Raw genomic sequence first — 17,269 nt, 5'->3', positions numbered from 1 at the left:
CTGGGTTCCTCAGGGTGCTGGTTGACTGTGACGTTGTTGTTGTTGGCTGTGAGCCATCACAAACTTAGCTCAGCCCGATGCGGTGCCACCTAATCCACATAGCATAAGATCAGTGTTCAGGGTCAAGGCCGTGCAAGTTCAGCCCATCCTGGAATGCCTTTCAAGTGCACATTACCATGGAAAGAAGCCCACACCGCCTTGACCAACACCTTTTCTGTTCCTTCATATGGAAACCGTTGCCTTTTCACAGACAGAAAATAGCAGCTTGATGGAGCTATGTATTCATAGACATATCGGTGTCAGAGCATTTAAACAAATGTATGCTTTGGGCATCTCCCCTCCCTGCTCGGGAGACGATGTCTCAATTATTTTGACTGAAGCCAGGCTGTGTTGTGTGCTGTAAACATCTGGTTTATCATTCATCCAGCTGAGCTGGTTTATATTTTGTTAGAAGAAAAGGCTTGGGATTAAAGGCATTTAAGTAATTAAGCACACGTCAAGACAATTTGGTGATGGGTAAATATAGTCTCCGTTAAATGCACCGTCTGGGGGGCTCTGGTTTAGATTTATGTCCGGCTGGAATACAGGGATGAAAGCGGAAGGCCGGGGGAACGGGCCTGGTTCTGGGGGGCAAGGAATCAAAACCAAATGAGTTTTCAGAACCTGAGCACCATCCCTCAGAGTACCTGTCCTGATGCTTGGCCTGGAGGGGACAGAGCTGGGGGGCAGAGGACCCCCTGTCACCCGGTGGCACTGGTAGATTTCATGAGATCCTCACTTTGGGAGGCAGACCATAGACTAAGCTTCCTGCCCAAGAAACCAGAGATGTCTTGGAAGCTAAATGGAGAGCTCAGGTTTTATATTATGAGCATGTTTTCGGGTATCAGCTCCAGGGGTTGAGTCCCCCCTACTCTGGTCCTTGATCCTGACCCTGTGGATGCAGAGGGGTGGTGTTGCTGGGCTTGGCTGGGTCAGCAGAGCCGGGGCCTGTCCTGGACAGAGAGAAAACGTGAGCCTTTTCCTGGGGGATTATGGTTCTAAGTAACAGGTAAGAAGAATCTGGTGACTTGAAGGGACTTTGGGGATCAGTGAAAAGGTCCTTGGTGGGCCATGCTTTGTGTGAGCTGAGGTGCCACTTCTCTTTGGGGAGAGAGGGAATGGAAAATGTCCCTCCTTCTGCCTGGGCCCCCCTTGTGGGAGTAAGAGGGCAGAAGAGGGGGTCTCTCTCCCCCTGGGTCCCAAGCAGGGAGGAAGGCCTTCGGATGTCATCCTGAAGAAGAAAGCTTTGCTGTTTCTGGCCAGATGGGTGATGTACGATGGAACCAATTAGCTGAAAAGAAAGGGAAAAATTCAGAATTTCAATTTTCAAAGGAGAGACTTTTTTTTAAAAATAAAACATTTGATTATTTTCTTCTTTCAAACTGATTTCCATGGTTGTTTGGGGGTAGATTCTTGGTGTCTGAAGTCTGTGGTTGAGAGGCTGAAGCCGTGCTCATTTTTGGGTGAAATTGTGGATACATGGTTACTTTTCAACATGCCTCTTCCCCTCCTCATCCCTCCTCCTTTCGCTCCCATCCCCTCCCTCCTCCCAGCAGCTGCTGACGGGAGGGCCTGTACGTTACCATCTGAGAAAGGGGAGACCCACAGCAGCCAGGCACAGACCTTGTCTGTTACAGCGTTATGGAGCTCTTGTTTGATGACCTGAATCGTCTTGGCTCCAAGGAAAGAACACTAGATCTGGATTTCCTCTCTTAGGAAGCAGACTAGTTAACCAGGGTTTAAGATCCCTTCATCAGCTGCTGCTGCTGTTTACTTTCTTAGCTGTGTCTGACTCTTTGTGACCCCGTGGACTGCAGCCCGCCAGGCTCCTCTGCCCATGGGATTCTCCAGGTAAGAGTAGTGGAGTGGGTTGCCATTTCATCCTTCAGGGGATCTTCCTGATCCAGGGATGGTACCCAAGTCTCCTGCTTGGCAGGCAGATCCTTTTGCATGGAGGTTGCTGAAGAACGTTGGAGTAGCAGGAAGGTGGACACCTGTGATAAATGAGAGGAGATACTGAGATCACTCCCGCCATAGGACTGCTTCCTCTTCCGGGTAACAACCGTGACCCCTTCTGTGTTCCCCATAGTGAGGTGGGAACTGCAGGAGACTCCAGTGAGCGGGTCGTGCTCCCTGGCCTCGGGTACCTCGCAGACCTTTAGGGGCTACCAAAGAAGGAGAATGAGAACCCATTCCGTTATTCTTGCCTGAGAAATCCCAGGGACAGAGGAGCCTGGCGGGCTACAGTCCATGGGGTAGCAGAGTTGGACACGGCTTAGCGACTAAACAACAAAGAAGCAGTGAACAACATTCTAGAAGTGAACCTGGCATTCAGCGCCAAGGAGCTTTATTTCCCTTGGGAGGTAGGGTGCATAGTTTTAGACCTCTGACGGTTTGAGGTCTTTTCCGAGGCTCTGGCCGCAGGACCCAGGAGTTCAGGTCTTCAGTCCAGTGCTCTCAGACCCTGGGCTATTGTGCTGAGCAAAGCCTTGAATTAGCAGGAGAGTTCCACACCTGCTGAAAGCTTCCATGCTGTTCTGGTATTGTCTGCAGGGTATATGCTGCTGCCATGGCAACCAAAGGGTGGGCGTGGCTGCGAGGATTGAGTGGCCAGTGCCTAGGTTTGCAGCCTGGCTGGAGCCCAGCCGGCCTGTGATACTTCAGCCTCTATCCATGTTGACAGCTCCTCTGTCGCTTTGAACCACCTCCCGCCCCCTCCTGACTTGGGAGCCCTCCCCTTGATGACTGTAGGGTGGCTTCCTATGGCTGTGGTTACAGCTCTTGAACTGATTAATGATCCTCCGAGGGAAATTGTAGTCTCCAGAGGAAGACAGATCTGTAGCTCATTCAGACCCTGGACACCCCTCCCCCACCCACAATCCCTTTACCCACCCTCCAGCAGCCCACCACCCCCCAGTGGTATTTCTGATGTTTTCTGTGCATGCCAAGGAGGAAACGTAAAATCAGGAAAGGACTGGTCCTTGGGTGATGCTTCAGCACTGAAATCCCAGCTCTCAACGCACTGAAAGAGTGGCCACTCCTGCTGGGTGCCCCTGCAGCCTCTGCTCCCACGTGGGCCCTGGCTGGACTCTGGAATCTGAGCAGCGTGGTTGGGGCAAGAGGAGGCTGGTGGAGGGAGGACTGTTGTTTGAGAGCCTCTGAGGCTCCGAGCATGTGGTGGGGCACCCAGTGGGCCCAGGAGGTGGAAAACCATGAATTTTAATGAGGCACTGTTGTGGAACTTCGCCACCCAACCTTGTCCTCTCTCCAGAGTGGTGCAAAGGCAGATGACTTTGCATCTGGACATCATACGTAGTTCCCTCCAGAACTGATTCCCTCCTCATCACTCTGCTGTCTACAACCTCTCTGGAAAGAATGGTTCAGGGCAGAAAGCGTGTTTGAGACCAGGGAAACCATCATGTACCAGAGAGCCTCCCCTGCCAGCTGCCTCCCCACCAAATGTACATCCCACATGGCAGAGTCCTTGAGCTGTCGAGATATAATCCCTCCCATCTGGGAGCCAGCGACCCGGGGCAGCCTGTCCCGAGTCACAGAGCTTATGGGGCTCTTTATAGTCTCTGAATCCCACCATGAATGAAGTGAGGGGATGGTAGAAGAGCACCTTGAAGTTATAGAGATGGGACCACTCCTTCAGGTAACATCTGTTTAGTAGGGTCTGCTGTGTGCCCAGTACTGTAGAATACAGTCAGGATTTTAAAGAAATGGATCCCTTGTTATGTAGTTTCCCAACTTTGTGGCCCTTTTTGCACTGGAAAAGGCTTCCCTGGTGGCTCAGATGGTAAAGTGTCTGTCTGCATGCAGGAGACGTGGGCTCAATCTCTGGGTTGGGAAGATCTCCTGGAGAAGGAAATGGCAACCCACCCCAGTATTCTTGCCTGAAAGTCCCATGGACGGAGGAGCCTGATGGGTTACAGTCCATGGGGTTGCAAAGAGTCGGACACGACTGAGCAACTTCATTTTGCACTGGAAAAGATTATCGAGAGCACCCAGAGCATTTTCATCTAGGTGGGTTGTATTGATCAGTATCTATTGTATTAGGAGTTAAAACTGAGAAGAGTTTAAAACATAAGGATACATAAGCCCCATTCCCTGAGCAGTCAGGGTTGACATCATCACAGATCATAAAACTCCGCTGTAGACTCCTGAGAGACTAGGAGTGGAAAAGCAAATCTTAGTGCTATTATGAAAATCATTCAAGGGACTTCCCAGGTGGTTCAGTGGTTAAGGCTCAGCCTTACAATGCAGGGGACTCCTGTCCAATCCCGGATGGAACTAAGATCCTATGTGCTGAGGGGCACCTAAGCTTGCATGCCGCAGCAACTACTGAGCTTTCGGGTCTCAACAAGGGAGTCTGTGTGCAGAGACTGAGGCTCAGCACAACCAAATAAATAAATATTTAAAAATAATAGTCCTCACCTTATGGAGCCCCCCTGAAAGGGTCATGGGGACAGACCACACTCTGAGATCTAATGGTACAGTCAGGTCAGTCACGGGCAGTAACAGGTGCTGTCCTGCAAAGGAACAGGGAGGGAGCCAGAAATGAGTTCAGGCAAAATGCGGTGGGATGCACTGATGCATACTTATGTTGGTTATAAGGACAGTGATCCATCCACATGGTCATCCCTTTGCTGACACTGAACACAGATATTCTCCTGCACTGCTCTGGCTGCTGAGCAGGAGAAGGAGGAGGTGGTGCAGGTGGTTTGGGGGCTCCAGGGATCCAAGTGTGTGAGGACAGGACGGACATGATGTTTGAGAGAGCCTACCTGGTAAGACTCTTGAGAGTCCCTTGCACTTCAGGGAGATCAAAGAGTCAATCCTAAAGGAAATCAACCCTGAATATTCATTGGAAGGACTGATGCCAAAGCTCCGATACTTTGGCCTCCTGATGGAAAGAGCTGACTCATTGGAAAAGACCCTGATGCTGGGAAAGATTGAAGGCAAAAGGAGAAAGGGGAGATAGAGGATGAGATGGTTGGATGGCATCACTGATGTAATGAACATGAACTTGAGCAAACTCCGGAAGATAGTGAAGGACAGGGAAGCCTGGCGTGCTGCAGTCCATGGGGTCACAAAGAGTTGGACACAACTTAGTGACTGAACGACAACACAGTGCCTGATGTTTAATCATGACCTTGCATTTGGGAAATGAAAAAATTATTGTTCTAATACTAAGAGTAAAGAGTGGAAGAAACTTCTTGCCTGGGAGAATCCGGAAGTGGGGGCTGGTTCTCAACTGAGAGGTAGATTTGGGTGCATTATTATTTATCAGAAGACCAAGGTCAAGGTGAGAAACCCTGCCCTACAGTGACCGTTTTCATCTTTCTTCTTCTGCAGGTATTAACTCTCTGATAGCAAATAATGTCTATGAGGCTGCCTACCCATTGCACGACGTGAGTACCACCTCCACCAGTCAAAAGGTGGAGCCCTGCAGGCAACACAGCAGCGAATATACAGGCAGGAGGGGACCATGGCCTTGAACCACCTCGACTGGTTCCCCATCACGTGTGAAAGACAGTAACCCCCAGCTTGATATTTGCCAGTTGTCTCAAACTGTCTCAAGAAAAGTACATGTTTTTGTCTGAGCCTCCTCTACACTCCCTGCCTTGATTTTGGGGAAAGTGTGAGAAGCTGGTTACAGTGTCAAGAGAGAGGGGGAAGGTGGATGCAGGGAGGCAAGTCCCAGACTGTGATGATACACAGCCTGGACCGTTAGGCCCTCGCATGACAGAGAGTGATATGTGATATTATGTATGTAATATTATATATGATAGTTATATGATAGTGTTTTATGATATATATTATATGCGATATTTTTTATGTGATAGTTTTATTTAGATGTAAAACTCCTCATCCTCTATAGGAACGTGTATTAAGTGTCAGTTTCAGGTCTTTTTTTCTATCTTGACTTTTTTTTTTTAATTTAAATTTTTACTTTTTTTTAACACTGAAAGCATTTTGTATTGGGGTATAGCCAATTAACAGTGTTGTGGTAGTTTTAGGTGAGCAGCGAAGGGACTCAGCCATACGTATACATGGATCCATTCTCCCCCAGACTCCCTTCCCATCCAGGCTGGCACGTAATAGAGCAGAGTTCCATGTGTTATACTGTAGGTGCTTGTCGGTTATCCATTTTAAATGTAGCAATGTGTCCATGACCTTCCGAAAGTCCCTAACTGTCCCTTCCCTCTGGCAACCACAAGTTCGTTCTCTAAGTCTTTGAGTGTCTTGCTGTTTTGTAAGTGAGTGCATACATATCATTTTTAGATTCCATATATAAGGGATGTCATACGATATTTTCCCTTCTCTGTCTGACTTACTTCACTTAGGATGACAATCTCTAAGCCCATCCATGTTGCTTCAGATGGCATTATTTCATTCTTTTTAATGGCTGAGTAATATTCCTTTGTGTATATATACCACATCTCTCTCTTTACATTTTTGAAGGAGGTCTCTCAAAATTCCTTCTACTGTTGTGTGGTTAAGAAAACAGAGAAACTAATTATGGCTTTCCTTGGCTGGGAGTAATGTTATAAACATCCCATAACACAATGCAGTGATATTCTTCAAGATGACTCACAAGGACCTTAACTGGCCCATGAGCTCAGTGCCCCCCTGACTGCCCTGTCCACCCTGTCGGTCACTTTAGCATCTGCCGCATGGTGGTACCAAATGAGACCCCTGGGGCGGGTACCCTGAGTGCCTGATGAGATTTCCCAGGTGACCTTTTCTCCTCAACGACATCTTTGCCGTGGGCACACGTGAGACGAGGTTCTGCCGGGTATAGACGGGGTGCAAGGGAGGTTTCCTGGACATGCTAGCCTGATTCCAGGGTGGACTCTGCTGTTGCATTTGCTGTGAGCAGGTGCATGAGGCCCCGAGGCCTGTGAGGGGAGATACCCCCTGTAAGAGAAGGCTCGTAGGACATACAACAGGTGCTGGTGACCAAGGAAGCAGACCGGTGTTTCCTTCCAGGTCATGCCCTTGACCTTCCTTAAATGAGAATGAAAGAAGGGGATGGTGTTAGAAAATTTAAAAGGGAACCGTCTTTCTGTTTTTGATCATTCTCTCTGTCTTTCTCCTCCCACAGGGTGAATATGACAGTCCAGGGGACGACATGAATGACAGAAAGGTGAGCCGACCTGATGCAGCACCCAGGGCTCTGGGCTCGGGGCTGCATGTGTGGGTGGGGCTGCATAGACACATCCTGGGTGTTCTACTTACTGCTTATCTATATCAGCCGTTTTTCCACAGCCCCAGGCTTTGGAAATTTGAGGGCCATTTTTGGTCACTTACATGACTGTGTATTGGGGTACGGCTGGCCTTCCTTGCTTGGTGGACCAGCGATGCCAACCATCCTGAAATATCCCCAACAGTGGCACACAGAGGCAGCATGCCCACCCCTGGTGACAAGAGAGCTTCAGCTGAGAAGCACTGAGCATCCAGGCCCCTTAATTCAGGGAGTCTCCAACCTCTGGGATCTAATGCCTGGTGATCTGAGGTGGAGCTGGCGTAATAATAATAGAAACAAAAGTGAAAGTGTTAGTCACTCAGTCGTCTCTGACTCTTTGCAACCCTATGGACTATCGCCCACCAGGCTCCTCTGTCCATGGGATTCTCCAGGCAAGAATAACTGGAGTGGGTAGCCATTCCCTTCTTCAGGGGATCTTCCCAACCCAGGGAATGAACCTGCATCTCCTGCATTGCAGGCTGATTCTTCACTGTCTGAGCCACCAATAGAAATAAAGTGCACAATGAATGTCATGTGCTTGAATCATCCCGAAACCACCCCCAGCCCAACCCTGGTCTGTGGAAAAATTGTCTTCCATGAGACCAGTCTCTGGTGCCAGAAAGGTTGGAGACCACTGCCTTAATTTATAGATGGGGAAACCAAGGCACAGGATGATGGTACACCTTGTCCATGATAACACTGCCGTGATCAACCGAGAGGAGCTAAAACCCCTGGGACCTCAAATCCCATGTTCCTGCTAAACATATACCAATATCTATGCCGTTGTGGCTTGTTTGGGGAGGGACATCTTTAAGTTATTATTCTTATTCTTTAGGCAGACAGGTGGGGTACAGCAACCCCCAAATTATAGTTGAGAAACCAACTGTGTGTCCCAGGCAGCTGGAAATGAGCGGTTATATTTAGGGGAGGGAAAAGTGTCCCATTGGAGAATCCCTCCTATGCCAGTTACACCTCCTGCCTGGACAGCTCTGTCCCCAGCTGTCCATGTAGATCCCATTTCTTCTGTGTGCTGGTACCCTGGGAGCCTGGGTACCACCCTCTACTCCAGGGATGATGCTCTCAGCATCACCCAGCCTCTTCAGCAGAGCTGTCCATCCGACCGCCCCTCTCATGCCATTCTCCAGCCAGGTTCCCAGGCTTAAGTGACTCTGGTGAGTAGAGGAGGGTGGGCGAGGGTGGGAGTGATGAGGGGTAGACCCTCCCTGTCCCCACTCTGCTGTCTGGAAAACCATTCATCCCCCAAGTTGCTTTTGAGCAGCCTTCTTTTTATCCTGCCTATTAGTCCCTGTTATGAAGTGTTAAGTATTAAAAACATAAAAAGGTCTTTTCCAGAAATACGGCCGTGATTGCTTACACATGTCCCCCTTTCTGCCTGCCCAGGGAATCTGCTGTAGTTTTTCGATGTTTTAACCTCATCTGTTTTCTATCTGATGCTAATAGTCTTGGGGTTTAATTTCCTGAAAAGTCCCGGATCAGATTTAAAGGCAAGGAGAAGCCTTTCTCCCCACATCTCACCTCGCTGGTCTCGGCCATTTTCTGTCCTCCTATTTTTTCTTTTCATGTTCCTCCCCTTTAAAGGGTGATCACCACCCCACTGCCCACCTAAGAGACCTCTTGCTGGGTGGGTGATGACCCCCAGCCTGTCAAGGTAGGGCGTTTTACAGGAACATTCCAGAGACCAGGAACACACAGAACTCCTGGGAGAAATCAGCCAGTCCCCTATTATCCTCATAGAGGCAGAGAGAAGTGATGTGTAGGCTATCAAAAATCTGTGTGCCTTTGTCTGGGATGATATTACATTATTGTTAACAGTAAAATCCCATAACAGAAAGTTGTCCCCCAGGAATTGTTTTACTTAAGGCCGTGCACATCCCAGCCGGGGGAGTGGATGGAACCTGGCAGGCAGGGACAGACCTCCAGGGCAGATCTGCATCTCAGTGGATAATTTCCAAACCTGATGTCAAGCAATGCTCAGTGAGGATGGACAAGTGTCTTTGGAAGACAAAGAGCCCATTTCTTTTCTTTTTTTTCAAAATAATTTATTTATTTGCCTGTGGGCTGGGTCTTCGTTGTTGTACAGGCTTTTCTCTGGCTGCAGCGAGCGGGTGCCACTCTCTGGCTGGGGTGTGCAGGCTTCTCGTTGCTGTGAGTCTCTTGTGGAGCTCTCGAGCATTTGGGCTTCAGTAGTTGCAGCTCGCAGGCTCAGCTGCCCCGTGACATGTGGGATCGTCCTGGATCAGTGTCCCCTGCGTTGGCAGGTGGATTCTTCACCACTGAGCCACCAGAGAGGCCCCAAGGACCCCATTTCTTGTGACTTTTCCTCAGGTTCACCAGCTAGTCCTGGCCTCCTTCTTTTCCTCTGCCTGGGTCATGGTTAGGGAAATAAAATTTGCTGTGATGGGAGGTAAGAGGAGTAGTGAATGAGACTGAAAGCTTTTTTCCTGTCCATTTGGATTGGGAAATGGATACTCAGCAAGGCCAGGAGACCGATTCCCATGTCGATTAATTCATTGATCCCTGACCTTTTTTGGCACCAGGGACCAGTTTTCGTGGAAGACAGTTTTTCCACGGGTCAGGCGAGGATATGGTTTCAGGATGATTTAAGCACATCACATTTTTTTGTGCACTTTGTTATTGCTCAATTGCTAAGTTGTGTCTGACTCTTTGCCACCCCATGGACTGCAGCACGGCAGGCTTCCCTGTCCTCCACTATCTCCTGGAGTTTGCTCAAGTTCATGTCCGTTGAGTTGGTGATGCTATCTAACCATCTCATCCTCTGTTACCCTCTCCTTTTGCTTTCAATCTTTCCCAGCATCAGGGTCTTTTCCAATGAGTTGGCTCTTTCTATCAGGTGGTCAAATTATTATTATTAAGTCAGCTCCACCTCAGATCCTCAGGCATTAGGTCCTAAAGGCTGGGGACCTCTGCATTAAATGATTGTTCTGTTAGGACTGACCCTGGCATTCAAATCCCAGCCGATTCTGCAGCCGGTGGACATGACCTCTTGTGTGTGGCAGGGGGACCTCTCACTGCAGGGCTGGCTTTGTTCCTGGAGCCACAGAGGTATCTTGAAAGAAAGATGAGAGATCACTCCTCTGGGGGACTTCAGTGGTGATCCGGCCATCCTGCTGCTACCCGGGGTTTGCCTCTCTTCCCTGACATTTGTAGCTGTTCCAGTGATCTGCCTCTTAGGTGGAGAGCTGTCTCTCCCAACCCCCACCCCCCGCTGCCTAGGGCAGCCTGCAGTCTCTATGACTCAGCCCCTCCTGGAGGGTGATTCGTGAGAGGTTCCCTCCCTCTGGAGACCAGGGGTTTCCCACCTTTCGAGAAAGCAGGGCTGCGGGGTCCGCAGCCACCTCAGTCTACATCTGCCAGACTCGCCTGCTTTTCTCAGGCATCCCAGAGAAGGGACTGTTATTGTCTTTTGAGGGCAGCTTGAGCCCTGCCAGCATCCCATGGCTTCCCTGCCCACTTATGGGGAATCCTGGGCTCAACCTTAAAAGATGACTTCCTTTAACAGCTTTTACACCCTCGGTCCTAGATCTTCTAGCTTTTTCAGAGGATTGTCTTCTCTGGTGGATGGTTAAAAAGTGACCCACCAGAAGGTTCGTGACAAGAGTCTGTCGTGCTTTCTGATGGGAAAGCTACTTTTCTTTTTGGTTTCTCTTGAGGTCTAGTTTTCCCATCTTGCACAATTCCCATTGAATTAATGGAGACATGACCTGCCAAAAACTCAAATAGCTCATGGCAGGATCCAGGGGTAGAATTCCATCCTGTCCCATTCTGGTCCTCCCGTCTCATCAGAGCCTCTCAGCTGGCTGCAGCTAGCATCGCTGTGTCTGCCGCAGGTCCAGCTGAGGAGCTTGGGACCTCGGTGAGGGTCATGGGTCTCACGCATCCTGCCATCCTCTGGCCTTGAAGATGATTTTACCAGTTGGGCCCTTTATAGTCTCATGAAACACATACTGACCCGCTCTCGGCTGTGACCCTCGGGGATCGACCTGGCCTCTGCATGCTCTGATCCATCAGCGGGGCGGTCCCTGTGGCTTGTTTCTTCCTGCAGTAAGTTTTGGGGTCAGACCCACGTGCATGGAATGACCTCTGGGGCCTCCAAAATAAGGCTCTGTCCCCCAAGAAGGAGCTGAAGACTCTCTGGCTCTGTTTGCAGGCTTGACCAGTTGATGAAGAGGGCATGAGGTAACTAAGGGAGAGAGCAGATTTAGTAAGATCTAAGAGGCTAGGAGCTAATTCGAAGGTCCTGTGGCAAGTTACCGTGATTGTCCTCCTGAACTTGACTGACACATGCTTATCCCTGTGGGGCAGAGACTCTGGCCTGCCTCCCTGTACCCTGACTGCTGGTCTGTGCTGAGACCCTGAAACCAGGGCATGACCCACCTGGTTTGAAACTGTGTGTTTAAACATTTGTAAAGACAGCCAGCAGTCTATAGCACCCACCACCTAGCTCCCACGTCGCCTGCCCGGCGGCCCTATGAGCCTGCTGGGCAGAGCTGTGTGGGCATCCAGGCATCACTGTCACGTCACCTCCCAGGTTTGAAGCTTGGAGCTCCAGCTCCAGTGGGATATGCCTGCTGATGTCCTCTGCTGTGTCTGTCTGGCCTGTCTCCATGGAGTACAGGCAGCTCTCTTAGCTCAGCCTGCCCTGTATCTACCACCAATGGATGCGGCCTTGAGAAAGGACTCCTGGAGATTTCGTCCAGCAGGTCTGGGAGTCAGCCCAGGGCAAGGCCTGGGAGCCTGGCTCTCAGTTTGGACCTGAGCCAAGTGGGCCACACTGGCTTCCTGGAGCATTTTCAGTTTTCTCCTTCAGGGCAGTGCAGACAGGTGTTCTCAGGTTTAAGGGTTGGACTTGGTGACTTGGAGAGGAATGTGCCCTGGAGGTCAGGGCCTTGGAGGGAGCACTGACGTCCCACCCCTCTCCCTGGAGGCCTTGCCCGTATCTCTTGACGCAAGCTGGCCTCCCTGTGGGCCCCCAGTGATGTCACTGTGACAGTCAGGTTCTGCTGAGGCCAGTGTTGGCACTGGGGAGAGGGAATAAAAACCCAGAGCAGTAGAACCACCAGGATGACAGGGAGGAAGAGATATAGTAATAACGGTGTGATCAGGTTTGGAGCCACCTGCCTGGAACACAGCCTCAGGCTTCATGAATTCAGATCTTCGCCTGCCCACCAGGCACCATGTCACCCCCTTTGTGTTGGGGTATCCTTTCTGTAGAAAGTGGGACTCCGGGTGCAGCTTGCACCATCAGGGTCCATGCAATTTCTGGTTCTTTTCTGAAGCTGTTGGGGGACATTGTGACAATAAAAAGTCTATAGCTACCGAGTAGGAATGGCAATTCTTATTTCAGTTTTGATATTGTGTCTTTGAAGACTTCCTGTAGGGCTTGTGTTCAGCCATCTACCCAGAATACCTGATTAGAGTCACTTCTCCTTGCTAGAATTGCATGAGTTCTGTGTGATATGTGAGAAGATGCGATGTGGAAGACTTGGAAACGTGAAACAGCATTATCTCCCAAGATTCTCCCCTTGCTCAGCCTGGCCTTCCTGTGAGGACATGTCGCATGCACTTTCCTCAAGGCCTTGGCACAGAAGGAGTGTTCTCCTAGCTGAAACATACCCCCATCTCCTAGGTCTCAACCCAAATGTCACCTCCTCAGAGAGCCCTTCTCTTGCTATCCTTTTTTACATTCCCTGGTGGCTCAGAGGGTAGAGTGTCTGCCTGCAATGCGGGAGACCTGGGTTGGATCCCTGGGTCGGGAAGACCCCCTGGAGAAGGAAATGGCAACCCACTCCAGTATTCTTGCCTGGAAAATGCCATGGATGGAGAAGCCTGGTAGGCTACAGTCCATGGGGTCGCAAAGAGTCAGACATGACTGAGTGACTTCACTTTATCAATAATTACTTTGTTTTAAAATTAATTTTGATCTGAGTACAGTTGATTTACAATGTTGTGTTAGTTTCAAGTCTACAGCAAAGTGAATCAGTTATATATATACATATGGCCACTTTTTTTTAGATTCTTTTCCCATCTAGGTCATTACAGAGTATTGAGTGGAGTTCCCAGTACTATACGTGTGTGCGTGCGTGTATGCGTGCTAAGTTGCTTCTATCATGTCTGACTCTTTGTGACCTCATGGACTGTAGCCTGACAGGTTCCTCTATCCATGGGATTCTCTAGGCAAGAATACTGGAGTGGGTTGCCATGCCCTCCTCCAGGGGATCTTCCCGACCCAGGGATCCAACCCGCATCATTTATGTCTTCTGCATTGGCAGGCAGGTTCTTTACCACTAGTGCCACCATGCCTTGGCAGGTGTCTAGTTTTAACTTGCTAAGCTGGATACAAAAGGTGACTAGTTGCCCACATCACCTCTAACCTGATTCCGTGTTTTTCTTGTTTAGCTGCTGTATCAAGAATGGGCACGCTATGGGGTGTTTTATAAGTTTCAACCCATTGACCTCATCAGGTAAGATGTGGGAGGGGACCCTTGGGAGGACCTGAAAGATCTCTGCTGACCTTCTTGGCCTTTGGAGGTCTACTGGCCAAGCAGAGGGCTATTTTAGACTGTGACCTTCCCCCCACTGCTCTGTGTCTTATGGGTGGGGAACCAGCTCCTGGGCGAGAGAGGGCAGTGGTGGCCGTGGGGCAGCAGATAATATAGACAGATGTCCTGTGACTTGCATCTTTGGGTCATCAGCACTGTGGTCTCCCCCTTTCTGCTCTTGGGGGAGAAGGGTGTGTAGAGTTCTTCTTTTATTACCGTCCCTCCAATTTGCCTCAAGAAGGATCTGGGTGCAGCAGATCCTTGGGTCATGCCCCAGAAGCCACAGTGCCGAACAAGAGGAGGGGAGACCTGACAAATCATATAAAGAATAAACCGACTGGTGTGAGAGGATATGTGGACTTTTTATGGCTTATGCAGAATGACTGGAAGGGAGGAGAGCCTGGATCCTAAATCCCACCTTTTTAATGCTGCCCCCAAAGTGCTGCCCAGTTGCCTTGGGAATTTGTGAGGTTTGTTATAGAACAGAGGTGACAAGCTTTTTGAAAGAACTTTCTAGAATTTGATAGGTCTGACTAGCCTCAAATGGTTGAGGGCTGTTAGAACCCCACGTCTTTCTCAGGTGGAGTGTTAGGGGGTCACCCTGTGCAATGGGGGAGCCCTGAGCTGAGACTCCGGAGGCGAGGGTCTTGTCCATGCCCAGCCACTACGGGGCGCTTGTTTCTCTGGGCAAGTCACAGCCCTTCTTTGGTCTTTGGCATCCTGTTGTTCAGTCGCTCAGTCATGCCTGACTCTTTGCGACCCCGTGGACTGCAGCATGCCGGGCTTCCCTGTCCTTCACCATCTCCCAGAGTGAGAGACACTGAGATAATGAGACATTGGGACAATGAGTTTGAGACATTGCTCAAACTCATGTCCATTGAGTCGGTGATGTCATCCAACCATCCCATCCTCTGCCGTCCCCTTCTCTTCCTGCCTTCACTCTTTCCCAACATCAGGGTCTTTTCCAATGAGTCGGCTCTTTGCATCAGGTGGCCAAAGTATTAGAGCTTCAGCTGCAGCCTCGGTCCTTCCATTGAATATTCAGGGCATCCTGGTGGCCCCAAACTGGGAGGCTGAGCCCAGGGCTCTGTGGGGAAATTTGGTCCAGCATGCTCATTTGGAAATGATGGGGACCCTCAGCACCTGACATAGAGGACTCGCTGCCCCTCGGTCACCCGTGGCTCATTCTCATGAGCTAATTCATCAGCCGGCAAACTCGGAGAGTGTTCCTGGCTGCTCGCCCCAGGCTGAGACCTCGAGAGGGGCGGCCGCCAGAAGGATTGGATCCAGTGGGAGCAATTCCAGCTCCTTCTTGGAAGAAGACAGCAGTCTGGGAGTCAGAGTTTGGGCAGGCCCACCTCCCACGCAGAGAGGGGACGGCCCTCCCGGGGAACTGGGAGCTCAGTTGGATGTCTCTTGACAGCAGGTGTTTGTTCCAGCTGAAGGCTGTTAGCTGAGGCACTGGGGTTGGGGAGCCGGGCCACGGATGCGGGTGACCGAGGCCCCTCATCCAGCGCCTCCCGTCCCCTGGCTGCTTTTGTGAGGCGCGGCCACCTAGATTGTTCTCCGGGCCGCTTCCTCCATGCCTGGCAGCCTTTGATCTTCCTCTCGGCCTCTCCAGTGGCCACCCACACTGTCGCCTGTTTTCTCCAACTCGTTTTTAAAAATATGATTCCAGAAAATAAAAATTCTCCCTACCAGAGAGCCTCGTCTTTTCTCTGGAAACTTCAGGTGACCAGCTGCCAGCTAAGTGGGCGATGGCATTTCTAGGGTGCACCCCGTTTTGGCCACCAAAGAGGCCTCACCTGCAGGGGAAGTGTGACCTTTGCTGCAAAGCCCTGCTCTGGGGTCTGGCAGTTTCCAAGGATGCAGAACCCGAAGCTATGGGTCCTAGTGTCCATTTTGGGTTCCAGTGTCCACTGCGGGTCCCAGTGTCCACTTCGGATCAGAGTTTCTACCACATGTCACAGTGTCCACTTGCTGCTCAGATCTGGGAGCCTGGGGGCTCTTGCAACCCCTGCAGGATGCCAGCAGCTTGGATATGCCTAGAGCCTGGAGCATCTCTCAGATACTGGCTGGAGGGGAGGGAATGGTAATGTGTGTGGTGGGGGGCGGGAGTGGGGGATTGTTGTCCACTCAGTGGGGTAAGGAATTTGCTCTGCTTGAGAGAGAAGAGGTGACCATGGAGAGAGAAGAGGAGAGAGAGAGAGAGAAGAGGTGAAGGGGAGACAGGGAAGGGACAGAGGCCTTGAGGGTACAGGTAGGTCTTGGAGACAGGGACACCATGAGCATGCATCTTGGGGGCTCATGGAGAGGAAACTGGGGTGGAGGGCGTGGGAATAACTCCCGCAGTCTGCCGGCTCCACCCAAACTCCTGTGTCCACGTCACCTCCTTCCTCCTCCCCATTGTCTTCCTTCTCCCACGTCCTAGTCTTCGGTCTGACACCAGCTCCTGTGAGTGTGTCTTCAGCACCATTTCTCTCTTTTTCTACTTCTTCTTCATCCTTCTTGCCTCCACCTCTGGAGACCTAGTGGTCCGCGGGATCCAGTCGGAGGCTGCCCAGACCCTGTGGTTCCATTGCAGCGGATGCCTGTGAACTGTGCCCCCTGCAGGCTTACATGGTAACTGCACCCATGTGTTCTGTGTTGAAGCAGGGGCGTCCTGTCCAAGTTGGAGGTGACTCTTGCAAAGGCCGATGGGGACTTTCCTGCCTGTTCCCTCGGGCCCCTGGCCTCTCGTTGTCAACACTGAGCTCCATTCCTCCCCCTGTGCCTGTGGTTTGGGACATTCAAAAGCACAGAGCAGCTGAGAGCCCAGCGGGTCTGGGCGGTCTGTTTGCATGTAAAGCCCTGGGACCAGCTATCCTTACCTGTCTGCAGCCCTTCAAGCCTAAGCTGGAGATGTGGGGTTCGAAGCTCCTTTCCCAGGGGTGGAAAGTGGGCAGAGGGGAGACTAGACGCCCTTTCCTGCACCGTGAGCCCCTCCCTCCCGCTGCGGGCAGCTGGGTCCAGCAGGCTGCATGGTGAGGATGCTAATGGGGGTCCCAGCCCAGCCAGACTCTGCACCCTGGGTCCTTCCTTTGTTCTGGAAACCTCAGGGCCTACAGGCCTGAGCAGAGCTTGTGTGTGTGTGTGTGTGTGTGTGTGTTAACTTGTGTGTGCATGAGTATAAGTGTGTATGTGCGCTCACATGTGCGCATGTGTATATGTGTATGTGCACACGTGTGCATGTTCACGCATGTTTATCGGTGCATGTGTATGTGTGTATATGTGCACACACACAGGTGTGTGTGTGTGCGCGTGTACGTGTGTGCATGTATTTGTGTATGTGTATGTGCATGTATGTGTGTGTAAGTGCTGCTTGGGAAGTTCCCCAGGGAAGTATCCAGCAGGTATC

At 50.8% G+C, this 17,269-nt stretch overlaps 1 protein-coding gene across 2 annotated transcripts in view; it reads left to right on the top strand.

Annotated features, from left to right (window-relative positions):
• The window catches only part of ANO2 (anoctamin 2), a 336,156-nt gene that overhangs the window by 109,296 nt on the left and 209,591 nt on the right, over window positions 1-17,269 (top strand). For both annotated transcript variants that reach the window (XM_043882141.1, XM_043882142.1), the window contains exons 8-10: window positions 5,398-5,453; window positions 7,151-7,192; window positions 13,730-13,794. In XM_043882141.1, the coding sequence (XP_043738076.1) occupies window positions 5,398-5,453; window positions 7,151-7,192; window positions 13,730-13,794 (163 nt within the window). The remainder of the gene's footprint in view (window positions 1-5,397; window positions 5,454-7,150; window positions 7,193-13,729; window positions 13,795-17,269) is intronic.

Source organism: Cervus elaphus, chromosome 22 (assembly GCF_910594005.1).
Source record: "Cervus elaphus chromosome 22, mCerEla1.1, whole genome shotgun sequence".
Taxonomy (NCBI): Eukaryota; Metazoa; Chordata; class Mammalia; order Artiodactyla; family Cervidae; genus Cervus; species Cervus elaphus.
This window is presented reverse-complemented; position numbering and strand designations above follow the sequence as displayed.